General features: G+C 35.7%; 1 protein-coding gene across 12 annotated transcripts in view; it reads right to left on the bottom strand.

Annotated features, from left to right (window-relative positions):
* Window positions 1-6,387: 6,387 nt before the first annotated feature.
* The window catches only part of LOC121317441 (pumilio homolog 2), a 40,101-nt gene continuing 23,391 nt past the window's right edge, over window positions 6,388-23,097 (bottom strand). For 5 of the 12 annotated variants that reach the window (XM_041253378.1, XM_041253385.1, XM_041253382.1 and 2 more), the window contains 9 exons: window positions 22,068-22,304; window positions 16,333-16,600; window positions 15,838-15,967; window positions 15,223-15,357; window positions 13,236-13,373; window positions 11,505-11,630; window positions 9,829-9,950; window positions 9,246-9,453; window positions 6,388-8,258 (listed from right to left, as the gene is read on the bottom strand). In XM_041253378.1, coding sequence (XP_041109312.1) covers window positions 8,127-8,258; window positions 9,246-9,453; window positions 9,829-9,950; window positions 11,505-11,630; window positions 13,236-13,373; window positions 15,223-15,357; window positions 15,838-15,967; window positions 16,333-16,600; window positions 22,068-22,304 — 1,496 coding nt within the window. In that variant the 3' untranslated portion in view covers window positions 6,388-8,126. The remainder of the gene's footprint in view (window positions 8,259-9,245; window positions 9,454-9,828; window positions 9,951-11,504; window positions 11,631-13,235; window positions 13,374-15,222; window positions 15,358-15,837; window positions 15,968-16,332; window positions 16,601-22,067; window positions 22,305-23,097) is intronic. The other 7 variants (XM_041253381.1, XM_041253386.1, XM_041253389.1 and 4 more) reach the window with 3 other exon arrangements.

Raw genomic sequence — 23,097 nt, 5'->3', positions numbered from 1 at the left:
GTTTAAAGTCTTTTATTTTCCCTGCCCTTTTTGACTCTGAGTCTCCTTACCATGACCAGCCTGTCGCAACTCCATACACGATAATTGCATACCGATATTCCTGTTAAAGTGAAGCACATTTCTTATGAAAGTGCACATGCAGTAGATTCCTGTGAATTGCATATCATGTGTGCCTGTGACAGAGATAGAATGATTCTTGGTGATAAATCTTCCTCCTGAACTGTAAGGTTGCAGTATAAAGGGAACAGAGTGCCCTGGACTCGGTGGCCTGACAATTCTGTCAGGGTTAGGTGGAAGTCGGCTGTCTAGAAAGAGGGCACAGCTGCGGTACATTGAGTCATTGCTCCAGAGGGAAAGTGATGTGGCAACTGCTGATTGCAGGAGAAACGATTGCACTCGCTAACCAAGGGGGCATGACTGAAGGCACCAATAGGGGAAGTGACTAGGTGATTTGTTCCCCTGCAGTCCTCCATGCCAGCCCAGAGGACCTCAGCCCTTCCCTGGGACTCTAGCTGTCAGGTATGGAGACCCTCCTCTTCCAAGCCCCCATCAGTAGTGAAGATGACCGCGCCAGCCACTACCTCGCCTGGCTCAACCCCAGCTCCACTGTTGCCACGGTGACCGCAGTCTGGCACCAGAAGTGTGAGGGGCTTTGCTCGGAGCAACAGGCCCAGCTGTGGGAGCTGTTACTGACCTACCTCCATAGCTTTGCTACCAACGACGTTGGCCAGACACACATGGTCCAGCATTCCATCGACACAGGAGAGGCAATTGCCCATCAACCTACCTGGGACGGGACCCAGCACAGACTGACCCAGCAACCCCTGACAGTTCCCTTCTGCTCCGCCAGTCCCTCAGATTCTATCCTGGTTACTGACAGCCCTTTGCCTGGGGACTCCACACCCATAGACTTCGTCAGACCCCAGCGGAAGCGAGAAACATAATAATAAAAGGGTTTATTATTTTGGTGGTGAGTTACGGCCCCTAACAGGAATTAGCTTGGAAGTTGGAAGTTATTCATGATATTTCCATACTGTCCCAGTTTAAGGACTTAACAATCTGGCTACCTCAAATAAAATAATTAATAATAATTGTGATAATTAATGATGTGTTTGCATTATAACAGCACTACTTAAAATGCATATATATATATATATATATATATATATATATATATATATATATATATATATATATATATATATATAGTAAGATGGCAGGGAGGGGGTTAAAATCCTTCCCTGCAGAAAACATGTAAGAATGCACATTTGGGTGTTAATGGGTTAATTGTTTTATTCCCCTGCACCTGGTGTTAATTGTAAATTGGAGCCAGGTGCAGGGTATTTAAATAATGCAGCCAGTTTGTTTGGGGCTGCTGAGGAGTAGAAACAGAAAGTGTGCTCTGGTTCCAAGCAGTCAGAGAAGGTACTGAGATAAACTGTGTGATTTTGTGTTGTTGGTGTACCGGTAAACAGCTTAGATGTCGGGGGTGTTAGTTAGGGTGATCCTGACTGCATAGTTAGTGCTCCAGTGGGAGCTAGGTGTTTATTTTGTGTTTTGTTTGTTTCCTTTTTGTGTTTATTAAAAATAGCGCGCAAGCGCTTTAAATTCCATTTCTGATGTCCTGGGTCTGTCTTAAAGGGGCAACGAACCGTGTGAGTGGCGTGGATCTTTCACTATATATATATATATATATATATATATATATATATATATATATATATTAGAAGCCGCCTTCATTCTTCACGTTATCCGCTGGAGAAGTCTTAGTTAATTGGAGGTTTCACTTTTAAATAAAAATCTGCAAAAACATACTTAAAGGCAAGTACATTCATAGGAAACAAAATCCCAAAACCAGAAACTCTAGACATAATTTAAATACCGATATTAAGATATCTATATAGGCCTAAACTCTTATCTGCCACAAATGAAAGGAGAGGAGGGGGGGTTGGGGGCATATACATACAGATACTCGACATACGTAAATAGACGCAATTTAAGCATACAGCATGTGGAGATGAACGAAATGGCCATTTATACACCCAGTTTCATCTGTGTATTGACCTATTCACGGAGCCCAATTTGTGTGTTCTCGGGAACCAGCTTCACCGCAAGGCCCTATGATATGTATAAGGCTTATAAAATGTGTATTTTAAGTACTCTATCCCGATTGGTCAAAATAGGTCACATGGGGGTGTTGATATTACAGCATATCACCATGGGTTTGCACTTTTTTCAAAAACGGGCAAATCACTGGTAGATATCCATACCTCTAGAATTTAAAAACAAAAGGCACTGTATCTTGTCATTATAACCCAGCTCGGCTTTTGGTTCGGGTGTATTTCTTTATGCAATTATGGATGGAATATTTTTAACATATTAAAATCAAAAGTAATACATGAATAGTTTTAAATCTTTATTTTAACACAGGCTTGACCCACCTCATAGAGCTCACGTTCCTTTCATCTATCTGGAAATCTGAAGGCTAAATGGCAGGTCACAAATATCAATTTACTGGGGTTCTTTGCTAAAATACCCATTTCTGATATGTAAAAAGATTATTTTTGCATTTGTAATTTTATTTGAACATGTTTGTTTAGGTTGGGGGTTCCCAGATTGCAACAGCAAAACTGTGCTCTTCCCATGGTTTTCCCTGAAAAATGCTTTTTTTGTTTCCTTTTATAAGGTCTAATGGCAATGCTTTAAATTGATACAGCCTGTTGGTAGTAAAATGTAATGCCCAGAGAAACATGGCTGTTAGTGTCAATAACAAGCTGCTTCTGGGGCATTGATACGTGCATTCTGTACTTGCGTCTATCACCCAGGTCAATCCTGCTTTATCAAAAGCTGTGTGAAATCACGTAGCCAACCCACATGACACAGGGTCCTGACCCAGGTAGAGCATTCCATGTGAAAGGGGCTCAAGGTTGTGGCCACCATATACCCTGTTGAACTTCCTGCACACTGTTCAACAGAAGTCCTATTATCATTTTCTGTCACATGGTTACACTTTTACAAACATGAACATTTGGTCCTAAAATATCCATTACATACAGATCACATTTAATTCTCACAATTTTCCTCACCGCTTTTGTCCTAGGTGTGGTACTTTTGAGCACATTTAAGAAAACATGCCTGCACTTGCCCTTCGATCAAGAATTTCCATTAATTATGTTCCTTAAGGCATATTCCTGTGCATCCCATACACCCACCACATGACTAATATTTGAAAGCTAGGTCATTTTATTGTCAAAACTACTATTACAGAAACCCTAGATTCTTGAGTATCTATGACCCAGTTAGCTTCTAAACCCAATGTATATCTTTAGCCAAACAGACAGAGGGTCCCCTTACTAAATGCAATTAAATGATTTAATATGAATGGGCAAAAGGCCAGCTGCACTAATCTGTGCCATTGGGAGAACAGTGATTCAAATTTTCTAATTTTGGATAAAATGATGGTATAACATTAACTAAATAAACACAATATACACCAGTATTATAAGTTATAATAAACACAGTATACACCAGTATTATAAGTTATAACCCAAATATGTTTGTCAAACGTTTCTGAAAAAGGAAAATGCTTGGTTTTGTTTCACACACTTAAAGTTTAATGAGCATAAGTAATCCAGTATTGTTAAAGGAGCAGGAAAAAGTAGGCACATTTCAGTTCTGTCCAAATAATTTTAAGTTATTAAGCTGACAGTGAGTATTTTCTAAGGCAGATTTCAGTACTCCACTTTCTAAATGCTCTAATCATCGTTTTAAAGATAACAGTGCCCTCTGTTGGTGTCAAAAAACATCCACTGAATTGCAGACACATGCAACACAGTACTATAACATTTTGAAATATAGTTCTTTTTTTCCCCAGAAGCAAAACATTTCTTTTTTTTAAGGGGTCTAGATAATGATACTGAAAGAAAGGGTGATGCTGTCAAGTAGTAAATTTGATGAAAAAGACTGCACTTCTAAAATGTTTTTTAAACAATAGTAATCCTCAAGTCAAACTGTAGACATTAAGCACTCAATACAAGGTCTGTTATTCTGTTAACAGCATCACATTCCAACCAAGACCCATATATGTTTATCAGCAGATGAAGGTGTAACCTTATGAAGATGTTGCAATTAATTGTCAACATGTGTATTGCAGGCTACAGGCCAGATTTACAAAGTTTTTGCCCGAGACGCACAATTTACCCAACCTTGATGTGGGTTCTATAGCAGCTCTTAAATGAACACTTGGTGAAAGTACATAGTTTTGAAACATTAGCATAGGAGCAAAGTTTGCACCTTTCACAAAACCTTAAAATAAATAAATAAATAAAACACTAATACTGTATTTTAATAGTATAAGAACATAAGAAAGTTTACAAATGAGAGGCAGCCATTCGGCCCATCTTGCTCATTTGGTTGTTAGTAGCTTATTGATCCCAGAATCTCATCAAGCAGCTTCTTGAAGGATCCCAGGGTGTCAGCTTCAACAACATTACTGGGGAGTTGATTCCAAACCCTCATGATTCTCTGTGTAAAAAAGTGCCTCCTATTTTCTGTTCTGAATGCCCCTTTATCTAATCTCCATTTGTGACCCCTGGTGCTTGTTTCTTTTTTCAGGTCGAAAAAGTCACTTGGGTCGACACTGTCAATACCTTTTAGAATTTTGAATGCTTGAATTAGGTTGCCGCATAGTCTTCTTTGTTCAAGACTGAACAGATTCAATTCTTTTAGCCTGTCTGCATATGACATGCCTTTTAAACATGGAATAATTCACCTTCTTTGCACTCTTTCTAGGCAGCAATATCTTTTTCATAGCGAGGTGACCAGAAATGAACACAATAGTCAAGGTCTTACTATTGAATTCCAGGCATCAATAGACCAAATAACCTCCAACACACTGTATTTTATCATTTAAATTACTTTTAATATAGTTCTTTGGTTATCTGGTTAAGACACCTAACTGATCTAATAATTTTTTTACCCATCACTTCCATGTTGCAAGGTGTGCGTGTGCTTTTCAAATGTACACTTTATACTGTACATGACAATAACCAACACTTTGTTATGACAGCATGAATTATACTGATATCCTTAATACGGCTACCACTTCATCTATCTTTGAAATAAAATTTAAAAAGCATTATTAAAAAGTTGTATCTATTTGAACCTATACAAGTTCGATTCAGTGAGTACCCTCACTATTACGTAGACAGTGGAGAAAGTATCGGTCATCTTCATGGAGAGTATGTTTGGAAAGAAACTGATTGGGATTAATACAGTTAAAGTAATGTGGGTTTAGTATTTACTGAGAATTTGAACTGTTTGTATAACTTTCCTCCCTGAAACACTGCATGTAGTAAACTATGCTAGGTACGCACAGAGGTGTGCAGTTTTTTGTCTAGTGATTAATATTGTGTGTACTTTTAGAGCAAAAGCCATAATAGGCATTGATCCTACAGAAAACACAGACAATGTTTATTTCATACAATGTTATTCACATTTCTTTTCTTCTTTTGTTTATACAGCATATACAAATAACTGAATGACAATACTCCATCAGAACTGCCAAGGAGTCTGGTGGCAGACTTGATCAAAACAGAAGAGACAAATAAACTGGTCCAGAAACCATCAGTCTCTTAAAGGAAACATCAGCAGAAAGCTTAGTGGTTTTGTCACAATTTAACACAATTATCCCCCCTCCCCCCAAAAATATATTCCTGATCAGTACCACCATGACTCCTGTGCTGCCAACTGAAAAACAGAGCGCTTCACTCTCACAGAATTACATCGTCTCCCCCTCCCCTCCCTTTAAGAGCAAATAATTGCCATGAAAAATAGGGCTGTGCTGCTTCACAAAACAAGAAACAATGCGGAGTACAAAATAGCCAAGAAAATGCAAAAAACTGGACTTACTGCATCTTTTGTTCTAGGAAGGTGAATACTAACAAAAAATAAAGTCTGAACTATGAAAACAATATCCCGTTTGCTACGGGAAGCTGCATGATCAGCCAGACCTGTAATATATCCAAGACGAAAGGGTTAAAGCTGAACGAGGTCCTAAAATTACACTTAAGGCAAAAGGATTAATAACTACGTTTACTATTTTCAAAAAACTTTTTTTTAAATTCATAAACTAAATGAATATAATTTTGTCTGAACAGCACTAACAAAACAACTTTTTACCTTGTTAATGCCAAGGACATCATACCCAAGGGCTTACGGACCAAAAGACTCTGATCACATTCAGAAGTTTGCAAGTTTGTCATCTACACACACACACACACACACACACAAAAAGCTAACTACCAAAAGTCAGCGAAATACAAAACACTCTTACATCTTTCAGAAACTGAATATACAAAGAATGTTTTCAAAATATATCCAGAGGCATAGATTACAAGGGTTGTTTAATTATACATATCTGGTCACAATTCTGCCTGCAAAAACAACAAAACAATGCTGTCTGTAAATGTACATAAGGCCGCCTATAAATGTACATCATCTTTGTTAGTGTTACAACCTCGTATGTTCATATGAATATAACCGACTATCATACATACTTTCACTTGCAAGTCTGCAGATATTTCCAAAATACAGTTCTATTCTGTACAAAGATAAAATCCTGTCGCACAAGATGGAGAATACTGGTTTCTGTGGTAACTAAATGCCTGTCTAGTCCTTTCAATTCTAAGCGCAATGTACTAAAAGAAGTTTATACTTTGTCAAAATGACCATATTGACAGTATATTTCAACAGCTACAGGTATAAACAAAAACTACTTTTTCTAACAATAGATAAAAGAATGTTGTTTTGTATTTTTAAAGTCATATAAAGATAGAATTAAAAAAAGAAATCAATCTTGATCCAAAGTAATAAATGTACATTATACAACACTATATGCCAGGTCAAGGTGTAAGGTTGTGAATACACAAAAATGCAAAGTTTTGCTTTTTTTTTTTTTTTTTTTTTGCAAAAGGGTAAAAGACATTACATTTACAGCATCAAGGTTTACAAATATACAACTGTACAACCAAAGTGTCACTACTGAGTTAGCAAGTCTTGTGATTAACATTGAAAAAAAGATTTTTTATTATTATAAAATTCAAACTGTAAACTAACACCTATATAGTTAATTAGACTTATACACTACATATTTATATGAAGCAAAAAACAAGCTATTAGAGTATTCATGCATGCTTTATAAGGAGTCAAAGTTTACCCTTTGAAGGCCCCCTGTTAATTATCAGCTCTGCCCAAGACCACAGCTCATGTTTTAAAGCCAAAAAATAAACCACCAACACCATCACAAACTTTCTTACAAACCAATAAAGAAAGAGAAATTGTCAGCTCTTTTTCACTGCTAAACATACTGGAAAGTTGCTTTAAAAATACCCTCCATATTTTTTAGACTGTTACTTTATGTATGGAAGTACCATCATGATTCCTCCCCCCACTCCACATCCACCTTGTGCAACGGTTAAATATATACAATGCTTCTATACATCAAAAGGATTTGTTTGAGGAAGAAATGCAGGGCAGTGGTCATCTCAAAACACTGAAGATTGAAATTTCATATGAAGCGATGGAAGTTACATTTTAAAAAACTTGCAAAGTTTCTTTATTTTTTTTTTTTTGTAAAAAGTTACAAAATGTGAACTACCAAAATACAACTTAACCTTTTCTTCTGTATGCACAATTTCCATTTTACCCGCTAGTAATCTCTAAAGTTATTTACAATAGAGATGCACATAAATGAAGAACTTTTTTGTTGTGCTGTAATGCCGGCAGACTTATCAAGTCACGTGCTGGTGTACTGTACGAACACAACATTTATTTTTTCTTAAAAACTACCCACATTTTTACAGTTAATTTACAAGGTAAAAATTTACAAAATATGTGACAACTAGTTTGATACAATTACATCATATACACGCATTCTGTGCTTTACCCAGCATAGCAATCTGATAAATCGCTGGAAGTGTAGCTATATATACCGGAAAATGACAAGCTTACAACAGGAAGGAAGTAATCAAAGCATTCTTAGGTTAAGTTGGCTTTTTGGTAATTCAACTTAATTTCTTGAAAGCATCAAACAGCTGAAGGGGCTGTATCAATTTCTTCTGCATATTCTACATCAGTCCATTAGTTGGTCCTCCAATTGGCCCCAAGTCAGTGCTGTTTTTCATGTAATACTTCTCCAGTTTGGCCAAGATGTGTTTTCCATATGTGTACTTGCGCAACGTTGCAATGTGAGGACGTATCTGAAAATAAGGGGCATGGTTAGTTTTTTTCCCCCTAAATCTAATATTTTACCACAAATCAAAATAGCATTTTTAGCAAAATAGCATATTACATCGGTACAATGAGCTATTGAATGAGCAAATCGGAACAGCATATAAGAGATCAAATATGAAGCAAAATGAAAATAATTACATCTGTAACATAGTGCCCTGCTAAACTACAATGTAAACTGTAAAAACTGCTGTAAATAGTTCTTCAGCTACAACATAAATCAGTCCTAAGAAATAAAAAAAACACAAAAAAAACCTCACAAAAAGCATTTGCAGCATAGCAAGAAATCAAGCATGAAAATACTTCCAATATCAATTATGAAAGAAAAGGTTTAACTGTTTATTCCCAAAAGATATGTCTAAGATATCATTTAAAACCGTGCATTGTAATACCTTTAAGGAATGACCAAGACCCCTTATTTATGGTGTTTATAGTAACAAAACAAAAGTAAAAAAAACTAAAATTCAGTGGAAATCGCATTTCCCAGTTTTACAAATACATATTAGGGGTAAAACTAGGAGACAGAAAAGCAGCTGAAATGCTTCTATTCTGTGTTTATGCGAATTGACAGTTATCTTGATCTAGTGATACAGTATGTTAGACAGCAGCAACTCAGTATTTTCAGATACTTACGGGTCAAATTCAGAGTGAAAATTAAATGCAACCAACACCTTTAACAAGATTTTTTTGTTCTCATCACACAGGGGAAATATATTTTAAAAAAAGTGTTTTGTATTCAGAAAACGCAATAAAATTGAAAACATGCAGACTCAAATGGTATTTTAGACGACATACTGGTTGCCAAGAACATTGCAACATCTCAAAACTATGATTTAATTACAATGTTCTTGCTCCCAGCCAGTGGTTAATGAATGTTCAACCTGCAAATTAATAGCACACTGTATTATTCATTGTAAATAAAAAAAAATAAAAAAGAATAAATAAAAAGTACATACATAATTAATCCCTACCTTGTGCATGATTATCTTGCGCTGGGCCGGCTCTGCCATGTCAATCATCTTCTGCACTACATAGTTGGCATATTGGTCCTTCATCATGGTGTACAAGGCACTGTGGGGGCCATCGTTCTGACAGCAAACCTCGTCGATCAGCAGAGCCCTCTCCGAGCGGGACGAGTGGGTCACACACTTCTCCACCACATTGCTGACCAAAGAATTCACAACCGTTAGAGCAGCGAAACAACGAAACTTCAAAATGAACTGCTTTTATTGTTATTTTTTTTATTGTATTCAGTTATTGGAATGCCAGTTTCATTTAATTTTTTTGCTATGTTAATTAACTGAATAAAAAACAAAGATGGTGTTGCTATGATTTGTATATTCTAGGTTCATAATTTCACTGACTAAATTTACTATCAGGCAATCAATATATCTGACTAAATGTATTACAGTAGTCATGAACTGTACCAATGTCATTTACATAAATATTAAATATATTTATCCAGTAACACCTTACTAAGTATGCATAAAGGAACAGAATATACATATGCAGGATGCAATAAATACATTTTTTGTTCACCTGGCAAATTTGTGTTGGCTCAAGGCCAAAACTTTCCCTCTGATCTCAGCAACTATTTTACTTTTATCTTCAGGGCGCCCATGCTCAAGAACATGCTGAATGACATAATTGCCATATTGATCCTGTTGAGTAGAAGAGCTTTATGAAAATCGACAAGTAGCAAAAAGAACATGCTATAACTCAATTGAAACTCTGTTTCACACAAAAATGCATGCACACAAGGTACACAAAACAAACACAATCCGAAGATTTTAGGCATAAGTAATGGAAAATTAAATTACTGTGGGGTCTATTTAATTGATATTAACAGCAACAGACCTAAATACCACTATCACTTCCATGACAAAAAACAAAAACTCAGTGGTACTATTTCAATCCACTGCAGTATAGAATATACCCCACTGTGTTTAAAATGACACATTTAAGAACACCTTTGCCTTGTGAGAAAAGTTGGAGAACTAATCCTCCATATGCTTAGAGAACATACTTGTTCTGACCTTGTAAAGGGCATCACTTCACATTATATAAAAAGGTTTGGATGTTGTCTCCAATGAATCTCTTTGATATTTCTAGATAAGATATAAGGTATGTTTTTAAAACAAATTGTATTTGCCTCTTCATTAAAACACATGTTCCGGCACTATATTCCATTAGAAATCGACATTATAGGGACAACAATACCAGTATTTTCTTTTTATATTTATTTTTTTCTTTAAGAAAAAAAAGACAAGTAACTGTATACTCTGTCTAAATTACACATTTCTATATCTACATTCATGAAACAACAATGTAAAGGAAATACAAACATACATGAAAATAAAATTTAAGCTTAACCACAATAAATGTAGCAAATGCCTCAGGGAATAAAACCAAATTCATTTTACAATACTTTTCCTTAAGAGTTAAGCTAGTGAAGGAAAATCTTCAGCATAAAGCTCCCTCCTAATGCTCTGATTGAATGACTCCTGAAGAAACAAATTCAGAAACTGTGTCGACGTAGGAGGGATCTTTAGTTTGTGCACAGGATAAATTATGCCCCACCGAACTTGAGAAAACATATTGTAAAGTCTTTTTTTTTTTTTTTGGTTTTTCATAAGTGGCAAGTGACCCGAGATGGTTAAAACTGTGGAACAGGTTTACCTAATGTTTCATATAGAGAGCAGCTATTGCACCAACAGCACTCAGCTACCGTAAGACACTTGCGTTAGAGCAGGGGTTCTCAAACTCGGTCCTGAGGACCCTCTGTGTCTTAACTAGACCCTTAATTGAACTAATAATTTGCTTAATTAGACCATTTAACTGGTTTTCAGCTGTTAAATAGTTGCAGTTCAAGTTACTTATAAAATGTTATAGCTAACTTAAAATATGCAACCGTTCAAGATCTTATTTTTTTTTTTTTTTTTTTTTTTTCTTTTTTTCTTTTTCTTCTTTTTACGTTTTTTCTTTTATTTTTTTTTTTTTTTTTATCTTTTGTTTATAGGCTACTAAAATATTCAACTGTTTAAGAGCCCCCCCCAAGTAAAAAGGTCTAATTAAGCAAACTATCAGTTCAATTAAGGGTCTAAAGTAACTGAGAGCTCGGTTGGAATGAAAACCAGCAGCCACAGAGGGTCCCCCAGGACTGAGTTTGAGAAGCCCTGGATTAGAGTGTTAGTCAGTCAGTGGTTTGGGCTCACCTGCACAAGTTGCTCTGTGTGATGATGGAGCTCCTCCAGGATAGGCATGGTCTGCTCTGGGGTACAGTGTTCCAGGATGCGCTGAATCACTCGACAACCATAAGGGTGAGTCGAAAGCACAAACACCTTAAAGGGCAGAGCAAGCAAAACACTTTAAACATATTGCCCTGTAATGTAGCACATAATAACAACATTTGAGGTCTTGAAAGCTTGTGAATAATTATTTAGTTAGTCCAATAAAAGGCAAAGGTGCTAATGATCATCAATTCAATATGTAGGTTGAAACACAATCATTAACTGAAACAGAAACAGCTGTGTAGGAGGAATAAAACTGGGTGAGGAACAGCCAAACTCAGCTAACAAGGTGAGGTTGCTGAAGACAGTTTACTGTCAAAAGTCGTACACCATGTCAGGACTGAGCACAGCAACAAGACACACTGCAGTTATACTGCATCAGCAAGGTCTCTCCCAGGCAGAAATTTCAAGGCAGACAGGGGTTTCCAGATGTGCTGTCCAAGCTCTTTTGAAGAAGCACAAAGAAACGGGCAACGTTGAGGACCGTAGACGCAGTGGTCGGCCAAGAAAACTTACTGCAGCAGATGAAAGACACATCATGCTTACTTCCCTTCGCAATCGGAAAACGTCCAGCAATGCCATCAGCTCAGAATTGGCAGAAAACAGTGGGACCCTGGTACACCCATCTACTGTCCGGAGAAGTCTGGTCAGAAGTGGCCATACCTCCGACGTGGAAACAAGGCCAAGCGACTCAACTATGCACGAAAACACAGGGACTGGGGTGCAGAAAAATGGCAGCAGGTGCTGTGGACTGATGAGTCAAAATTTGAAATATTTGGCTGTAGCAGAAGGCAGTTTGTTCGCCGAAGGGCTGGAGAGCGGTACACAAATGAGTGTCTGCAGGCAACAGTGAAGCATGGTAGAGGTTCCTTGAAGTTTGGGGCTGCATTTCTGCAAACGGAGTTGGGGATTTGGTCAGAATTAATGGTCTCCTCAATGCTGAGAAGTATAGGCAGATACTTATAGATCATGCAATACCATCAGGGAGGCATCTGATGGGCCCCAAATTTATTCTGCAGCATGACAACGACCCCAAACATACAGCGAAAGTCATTAAGAACTATCTTCAGCGTAAAGAACAAGGAGTCCTGGAAGTGATGGTATGGCCCCCACAGAGCCCTGATCTCAACATCAAGTCTGTCTGGGATTACATGAAGAAAGAGAAGCAACTGAGGCTGCCTAAATCCACAGAAGAACTGTGGTTAGTTCTCCAAGATGTTTGGGCCAACCTACCTGCAGAGTTCCTTCAAAAACTGTGTGCAAGTGTACCTAGAAGAACTGATGCTGTTTTGAAGGCAAAGGGTGGTCACATCAAATACTGATTTGATGTAGATTTTTCTTCTGTTCACTCACTTTGCATTTTGTTAATTGATAAATATAATCTATTAACATGTCTATTTTTGAAAGCATTCTTACTTTACAGCATTTTTTCACACCTGCCTAGAAACTTTTGCATAGTACTGTGTGTGTGTGTGTGTATATGTATATATTATATATATATATATATATATATATATATATATATATATATATATATATATATATATATATATATATATATATCCAGCAATAAATGTGACTGACAAACATTAGAAACATGCACACTTAGTACCTTGCCCCTCCACATGAAACCCATGAAATAAATCACTTATGTACCTGGCCCTTAAAAGCATCAATGATGAACTGTAGAGCCTGAGGCTGCACACATTCAATACACTTCTGTACCACGTGGTTTCCATTCTGGTCTTTTACACACTTTAGGACATGTCCATCCAGCTCCCTGACCATATCACTCTGGAAGGGAACAAGACAGCCACAGGGAGTTAATGACAAGTAGAGAGACATTACAATTTGAGTAGGATTCAAAATGTGACCATCGTAAAAAGTGTAAATCACAGGTGTATTATACAAATGCAGGGGTGTGCAAATGGTACAGCCCGACGCAACAAGATTTGTGTGACGGATGACAAGTTTTGCTGTTATACTTTGTCCACCGGACAAGTAGTTTTTATTTATTTACTTGTCCTGTTCGTTCTGTTGCTAGAAAGACACTCCGGGTAGACAGCCATGCAAGTTTCCGAAAACTGAATTGCGGAATTCTAGCACCAAAGCACACACATTTTAAAAATGTGTTTACATCCCACCCCTATCACTTCTGATTGGCGAGCTGTGGAAGAAGCTGATCTTATACTGGTTATAAATAAATCAATAAATGGCTGGCAAGAGAGCCTCTGGCAAAGCACTGATCTTTTAAACTGAAGGTGTTATTTATGTTTTTTGTAAATTAGCGAATAAGTGGTACTGTTTTCTTAATACATGCACCTGACATGCATATGCTGCACTCAAGTAAAAAATAAAAAATTAAATTAAAAAAACACATACCACCACACCATAGTGGCTAAAGTATTAGCGGATTACAAAAAAATCATGGTCAATATGTTTGTTGGGATGTTTTAAAAAAAAGAAACAAAAAAAACCCCAAAAAAACAAAAACATGTAGTTTACTGTAAAGCATTTCAAGACAAAATTTCCGTGGCAAAAAATGTAATGCTTTTTTTTTTCTTCTTCTTTTGAGTTTAGTGTTGCAAACATTTTATTTTTTGCTATATTTAAAAAAAAAAAAAAATTACTAGATTTAACAGAAGCAATATTAGTTATTTATTGGACATGCACAATCCATCAATTTGTGAAACTCTTAAAACATGGACATTAACAAATATGTATGTAACTTAAATTATATGAAATTATATGCATATATATGAGATTATCGGTACAATATTCTTTTTTTATAACACACTGTAAATCTCATGGCAATGTGTTAATGTATTAATTTATGTATTTATCTTTCAGTGAGAGTAGTGCAGGGAAAGAATGCTGCCCTCCAAAAAAAAATATTGCAAGCATTTTGGTAGAAAAACAGTAAAAATGCAGAGAAACAAGTCGTTTAATCAGCAGTTAAAAAACTGAAGACTTAAAAAAAACAGAATTCCACAAAGCAGCAGTAATAGTTGGCAATGATTTTGTATCTGTGATGCAACAAATGAAAACATCTGTACATTACATGAATGGCATGATAGTATAGTTGTACTCTTAGTATGTTACTTAAATATACAATCAAATGTGTTACAAACTGCACTGAAAGGAACATTTCCTCAAGTATGTTATACATTTTTTGAGGTGAGGTGGGGTCAAAAGGAACCTTTTGTGTATTTTAAGAATTTAGTGAACCAGTCAAGCTACAAGGCTAGATTTGCCCCTGTTAATCACAAATTAATTGATTGATTGATTGTGTTCACTGTTAAAGAAAACCAAAATCTTACAACTTGTATTCTACATTTTTTGTGTGTGTTTTGCGCAACGGGTAGGGGGCAAGTAGATTTTTAAGGAGGACAAGTAGATTTTTCCAGCATTTTGTCCCTCGGACAACTAGTCATTTTTTTTTTTTTTTTTTTTATTTTTATTTGTTTTTAAAATCGCACACCCCTGTGCAAGTATCATAAATCAGCCCAACCAAATGTTTGGTAATAAATGACTTTAAGATGCCCATGATGGTGCTGATTGATGATACTCTAAATGACCAGTTATTGCTACATGAATGGCATGATCAGTAAATTAAAAAATATAAAAAGTTGCTCTAACTTACAATTACCTGATGGTCTGATGAAATGGATTCCAGAGCTTTCTGAATGACGCGGCAGCCATACATCTGTAGGGCCAATGGGAGGACATGGCCTCTGATTCTAGTAGCCAGGGCTAGTTTTTGATCCATGCTTCCGAACTACAGCAGATAAAATAAATCACAAGGTGGCTTGACTATTACAGTGTTTTTGAAGTTATTTATGGATCAGTCATTCATACGGACCATCACTGATTTCACAAATTTGCCAGCCATTGACACTGGATTCCATACAGGTAACAGTAAATGACGGCTCTAACTTGGTTTTCCACTGGGCAAATTTCCCATGTAATACATTTACTATGAAGGAGGGAATTGTTTCTACAATCTGCCGACAGTGGAAAATATAGGACATGTCTTAAAGGATCAAACAAGGTGAATGTGTTTGATTAGTGTAATCATTTTGCTTATGTCTTCAGTGGCAGAAGGAAACCAAAATCTAGGCTAAACACCCCCATAAAAAAAAAAAAAAAAAATATATATATATATATATATATATATATATATATATATATATATATATATATATATATATATATATATATATATATATATATATATATATATATATATAAAAATTACCTCAAAGAACTTCTGTATTACATAGTTTCCAAATACATCAGTCATCAACTGGTATGCGGCTTGAAGGATTTCACTAAAGACCATCTGACGTTCTGCAGGGGTGGCTCGCTCCAACTTCTGCTGGATAAACCTATTACAACCAAACAGGAAAGGAGACGCAGTTAGAAACTCCTTTTTATAAACTTACCAAAAAGAAACAGGAGCAACCGACTACGAGAAAGAACCACCAACTTGAAGCTTTCCTTGTGATAAAAAAAATAGCCCTGTTTGTGATGTTAACACCATCTAATGTAACGCTACTAGTTTATAAAGTGGAATGCTTTCATCAGTTGTACTATACAAAAACAACATAAAAGGTATGTTGTAATACAGTATAAAAATAAACATTCAGCAGAGGTAAATAGGGTTAAGTTCCATTCAATTAATGACAAATATGGAAATTCTCAGGTTTTCTCATTAATGCAAGAACAGATTGCCTATATACTCCAATTTTACCTTGAACCATGCTGGTCTTGAGAGAACTCCACTATATGGCCGATTAGATCTCTTAGCTGAAGGTTCGGGAAGCGATTGTTTCTGAAATCTTCCAACAGCCTGCTACGACCAGAAGGCATGATGTCAGATCTGCTGTAGCGAAGTCGTGATGGAGGGAAGAGCTGGCTGCTGGAGCTGAATAGACTGGATGTACTGGTGGCACTGCGGTACTTCGCTTCTGCCCCGGGTGCTGCAGAGATGTATCGGCCACTGCCATTTGTCAGTCCCCCTAAAGAATATCAAGAAAGGAGTTGGTTTTATTAATGTATTTAATCTGCACAAGTAGGGCCAAAGAGATGATATACAATCTAGAGGTCAAGTAGGAATTATAAAGTCAAAGCAGCCGTAGATTTCAAATATATATACAATTATATTTCTATGCACAATCTAATAACAGCTATGCAGCTCTTTAAAATAGGGTTAGAAATTAACAATTATGGTACTAGTCCTAACGTGACATTCCTGAGTCGGAATCAACAACAGCTGTTAGGGTCTCTAAAATATTTTACTTATTTATTTTTACTAAAAAAACAGAACACTTAACAATTAGATTTTTTTATTTATTGTATTAAAACAGATACAGTAAAACACTAATGCTCATTCCCAGATACATAGATTGGGTTTCTGCATCTGCCTTCCCCACATTCCAAACCCCAATAAAGTCACTGTTGACAGCATAGTTCATGTCACATATCACTGGCTCAGTAATAGAACTATCTGTAAAACCATCAAAATACGGTCATGCATGCTTTGCAAGGGTGTGAGCTGTTCAATAAGCACTTTTAGCTTTAAAAGCTTTTAAAAAAATATGCCTCGTTTGGCAGTCTTTGCCTTCAACAGTTTCACACAGTTATAATGATTACTTGATTGTTCATGTGTTTTAAAATCAAACTCTCTTAAAAAGGTAGACGACCTAGTCACAAATGTGCCACGCTGGCTTTTGTCATACTGGACACAAACCTTGCAATACATCTTATTTTCTGAAGGCGTAGATTTACTGCAGCCAGTCAAATTGTGAAAGCCAGGTTACTTGAAAAGTGCTCTGTCTCTTTTCTCTATCATATTCCTTGTGTTTGTGAATCTTAGCCTTTTTTTTCTTTTGTGGTGGTGGGTCACATTAGAAATGTGCAGTTCAACTGGAGAAACATTTAATTTGACGTGATTAGATTTGATAAACATATATATGTTAATATTTACAAGTTTCTTTTGCACTATGAAAGAAAGCTGGAAAAAATCACTATCGTCCCAGCCCTATTTTAAATACTTTAACATTTCACACGGATTAAAGACCGGCATACCAATAAGTTGTTGTATTCAAACAATTGGGCTTTCAAAAAATATGTACCTGAAAAATGAAACGTAACGCGAGGAAATGGACGTTTTTATAATGTTTTGAAGTCTAAAAAGTACATTTTGTTTATACTGAAAGCTCAGTTAAACAATGGCGATGAATAAATGAATTGCTTAAGTAATCACACAGACAAAAGTCAATGAAAACGCAACTCAAAATAGTGCAAAATTCGGCATTAGAAGGGGAGATGAAGGAAGTTTCAGTTCTAGAGTGACTGTTTCGTAAGCATTATGAAAGTTTGTTCACCACTGCTACACCCCGTTAGAAAACTGATTTTTCATGCTTTTTTTTAATATAAAACACAAGCCTGTGAATGTGAGAGTATGCTTTTTGAAAGCACTCACCTACAAGACTACTAAGACACAGAAATCAGCTAGTCATCAGTTTTAATTCGCCTCAGGCGAACAGGCAAGCATTAGTTTCTAACCCTGTTCAAGGGTCCAATGAATGCACAATTGGGCACTGTAACATCTAGCTTTGTGGAGCTTCAAGGTGTTGTTAGAACACTTGATACAGCAATCTGTGTATGGCAGCCAAAGTTTGAGCCTAACAAATAAGCAAACAGACATGGATAAACCCATTAAGTACCAAATAATTTATTTGAAAAAATTAAATCTTAACATAAGCTGTATTTATGTACCGTAAAAACTGTTGTTTAAGGATATAGAGCTGGATAAGGGCGTCTGCTATGAAATAAATAAGTCAATTTTCTAGGTATTTTTGCGGGGCCCATTAAAAGGGGGGAGCGACGTATGCATCGTGTGTTATATTAAACTACTGTACCGGTATTCACAATGCGATTACTACAGCCACAGTTATTATGGCTCTTAACTGTTAACAACACGTTTATTGCTATGTTGCTAGGTAGAAACACAAAACCTCCGATCTAAATAGTAGTTTTAATTTATTACTCTCGACCCAGACAGGTGTATGTGGAGGAAAAAAAATAGTGGCTAAAGTTACCAATATTAAAACCTCACAGCTATACTGCTTCACTGTTAACACAATAGCGATCAATCTCTGAATTTCCCGAGCCACTGATTTGTCAAGACATTGACTGAACCCACCCCTGGGATTCGTAGCAAACAGCTATTAGTTAGAAAGCACAGTAAACTTATAAGCCTTCCATTCGTTTGCACCAAAATGGTATAATAATGCGCTTGTCTGTCTTTGAGACTGGATGATGTAGGACAATCGGACAAAAAGCTAAAATGCTACACAGCAGGTATGAAATTGCACATAGTTGAATTTTCTGAAATGCATGGCAATTGCAATGCTGAAAACACAGTATGTGACTGGAGACGAAGCAGAGACAAACTGAAATATGGCAAAAAAAAAACAAGCTGATTGACGGAAGAACGTGTTCATGGTCCGATGTAGAAAACATAGTTTGAAACGAGTACTTTGAATGACTTCAGTACATACTGTAACTTGTTCTACGTGTCAGTGCATCACAGTGGCAGATTTGCAAAGTATGTGTATGGTTATGGTTCTGATTTAAAAAATGAACATATTTGCATAGCTGGAAATGTAATGCAAGTGTACTGCACTGTGTGCAACACTAAGATGTTTTGTTTACTGTTTATTAGATGGTGCAATGTTTAGTTTATTTATTTATTTTAAGCTTTTTTTTTTTTTTTTTTTTTTTTTAACTGATGCAAGCAGTACTGTTTAATACTTCTTAAATTTGAATACAACAAATTTGTAAAAGCCAATGCAGCTGGAACTATTGTACAAGTATGATTTTGGAAATAAATGTTCAGTAAAATATGTTCTTGAACTTGTTTGGGTACTTGATAAGCTGAAATAAAACAGGTTAAAGGGTACATAAGGACCTTTTTATTTTATTGTGTTACATGTTCCCATGTGTTGCTACAACTGTTTACATAAGGTGTGTGTAATGTTGTATTTCATTTTGATCACAACTTAAATTACATTCCCTGCCTGAAGATGGCTTCCCATGTACCCGCATGGACCTCTCAGAACTACATTTCCCATCATCATCCCCTCCAATATCTCAGTTACATATGTGAGCAGGAGGATGATGGGAAATGTAGTTCTGAGAGGTCCATGCAGGTACATGTGAAGCCACCTTGAAGCAGGGAATAATTTATCACCAGTCCAAAATTAGTGGTAAAAAAAAATTTTAAAATGGAATACATACCTTATGTAAATAGTTGTAGTAACACAATAAAATAAAAAGGTCCTATGTACCCTTTAATACAGATGTGATGTATAACTTGATTTTAAGCTTTTTAAAATCCATATAGTACCATTTGTAAGTGGTATAGACTGTGACTACTGGAATTCAGTACTGTATTAATTCTATCTACATTTTGATGTATTTTTACATTACGTTTAAATATACTTAAAACTATTTAGAAATTTTGAAAAACTAGCAGTTTAAAAATGAAAGATACAGTAAAATTATTAATGGAATAAAATGTTACAAACAAGGGTTATTTCATAACTAAACCTGTGTTTATCACGAAAAATAAATAAATAAATAAAATTGTAAAAAGGAATAAAATGTTACAAACAAGGGTTATTTCATAACTAAACCTGTGTTTATCACGAAAAATAAATAAATAAATAAAATTGTAAAAAGTATTTTAAACATAAAAAAGGTGTTTTCCTAAAACTGAAGCCTCAAAAATGGTGGGGGGGAGCGACTTTTACACCAGTGCGACCTAGACAACAATTTGTACGGTACTTTGATTCATTACATTTAGACAACTTTTGCAGTTACAAAATAAGAGCAAGTTATCATAATATAGTTAAAGACAACAAAAAATAACAGGTAGGATGCTTAGTGGATGGAATGCAACTGGATTTCACTGGATACATTACCTGAGCTGGAGTTGCTGAAAACTACGGGTTGAAAGTAAAGAGAGACTGATTAACAATATCTATAAGTAGAGCTAATGGACTTGTGTTAAACTGTAGCAAAACTGCCCTGTGGATAAAACCTATACATTAACCTAGAAATAGCTGATATTGCCATGGGCAGTTGTTGAATAAAACAAGGCTTTGCAGCTAATAAACAAGAACATTGTTCACTGAAGCAAAAAAAATAATAATTGGAATGTGAAAATCTAGTTACTTCACTTCTTTATTGATCTTAAGAGCATCCCATAACAAACGACTAAGATCACATTAAGACCTCGCTCACTGTTACAAACTACAAGCTTTATTCAGAGCAAAGTTGAAGAGGACAGCAACAGTTAAATTCAATGTAATGTTTTAAAAGTACAACATATGCAATAAGAATGGCACACATTGCAATAAGGCTACAAAAACGTGTGTGTATGTATATGTGTGTGTGTGTGCGTATATTTTTTATATATATATATATATATATATATAGATATATATATATAGGTATATATAGATATAGATATATACACACACACACACACAAAAACAAACAATAGAGTCAATTATCCAAATTAATTGGAACCAATACTAGTTTGCATAATCGATTTGTATGGATAATCTAACAGGTATTAACAACAATTACTGTACCTTTAATGTATAGAATAAAGTTAACACACACAAGTACTTACAGTAGTACATAAGTACCTACTGATGATATAGCTAGTGACATATTCTATCACATTAAGTATACTAAATAACAAAGCATTAAAATAAATGCAATTCAGTAAAACTTTAACACCTACAGTTAAGGTAATGAAATACTAACTATACGTACCATATACTAAACTTTGAAAAACAAAGAATACAATTTTGTACAACTCTGACATTACAGAACTTTAGGAATCAGTAAACTTAAAAAAAAAAAAAAATCAGTAAAATGTTTCTATATTTGACACCTGTTAAGGCACTGTAATAATGTGCAATTAAAATGAATTAAATAAAAGTTCTAGCTGCTCAATAACAGACAGGATCTCTAGCCCTTACTGAGAAAATAGAAGAAAAATCAAGAATGAGGTGACTGTTACTTTGCTTAATGACAAACACTTAAAAGCAGACAATGTTTCATCTAAGGTTTTGGTGGTCTACAACTTTCATTTGCCTCAGTTTGCTGGTCCTTTTATTGGCAGCTAAATCTCGTAGCCATTTTAGCAGCAGAATCTGTGTGTGTAATACACCACATGCAATTCATCACGTGATTACAGTGTGTTTGGTTTATCAAAGATCGGATAATTGACTCTACTGTTTTATTTATTTATACACACACACACACACACACACATATATATATATATATATATATATATATATATAATATAATATATATATGGCTAGCATAGAGATGACTAATTCTATTTGAAATTTGGTCTGGTAAAAACATTTGGCCAAACAGCAATAACATAAATCTTACCCAGATGCAAGCTAGATGAAGACCCGTGAGATGAGAGAGATGGTGGTGGTGTCAAGGAGTGTGCTGGAGTCTGAGTGGGTAGAGGCATGCCGATCGGACTTGGAGAGGACGAGAATCCCAAGCTGTTGTAAAACGGCTGCCCTATCGGAGCTAGGCCGCTGTTGGATCTCTTGTACAAATCAGAACTGGCAGACAAGGAATCTCTCCTGGAGGCACTGCTATTGGCAGAACTGCCAACTTTCAAAAAAATAAAAATAATGTTACAAGTAGCAAAGACACTTTAACAACTAGAAGCATGGGGTTTTGAGAAGAAAAACAATGTGTGAAAAATAATTATCACTGATACGTTCAGTGATTAAAACAAAGTGGCGGTCAATGAAAAGGTTAATGTTTATTGGACAACGCCTTGAAGAATCATAGAAAATAGATGTACACCAAGTACTAAGAGCTTTGTAAAATTTCTGTCAAAAAATCTCTTCTTTGATCAAATGTTCCCTGGAGAACCATGGAATAAAGCTGTGTACCAATAAAGACAATATCTCAGTGTTAAGTGTTGATCACCCTGAACCTAAAAAGTAACATCACATGATTGCAGTCATGTTAGGTCACAGGAGATTGATGAGATACAAGCAGTTGAAATAGTTATACCTAGTACAGGACACAAGAGGACTGGCACCTTACATTTAAGGTAATTCAAGAAAACATGTTAAATGCAAGCAGTTGGTGAACATTAACCACTAATTCATATGACAGAGCAAAATACACCATTTCTTGTAGTTTAACAATCTTAATAAAAAACAAAATCATATTTCTGTTGAACATTTTGGCAACACAGCAGATGATGGTCAAGATAAAGGTGCTGGATTCACATATGAGAAACTACAAAAGAACAGATAAAGAATAAAAGTATAGTAAAGTATAAAAAATATGCAACAGCGGTCGACTGATAGAGGCCAATATTTAGCTCTTTTTAGAAATATTGGTATCAGCCTAAACAAATATTGATCTAATAAACTGCTTGAAACGAAAC

This window comes from Polyodon spathula, chromosome 6, assembly GCF_017654505.1.
Source record: "Polyodon spathula isolate WHYD16114869_AA chromosome 6, ASM1765450v1, whole genome shotgun sequence".
Classification (NCBI taxonomy): Eukaryota; Metazoa; Chordata; class Actinopteri; order Acipenseriformes; family Polyodontidae; genus Polyodon; species Polyodon spathula.
The sequence above is the reverse complement of the archived record's forward strand: the minus strand, read 5'-3'. Positions and strand labels throughout refer to the sequence as shown.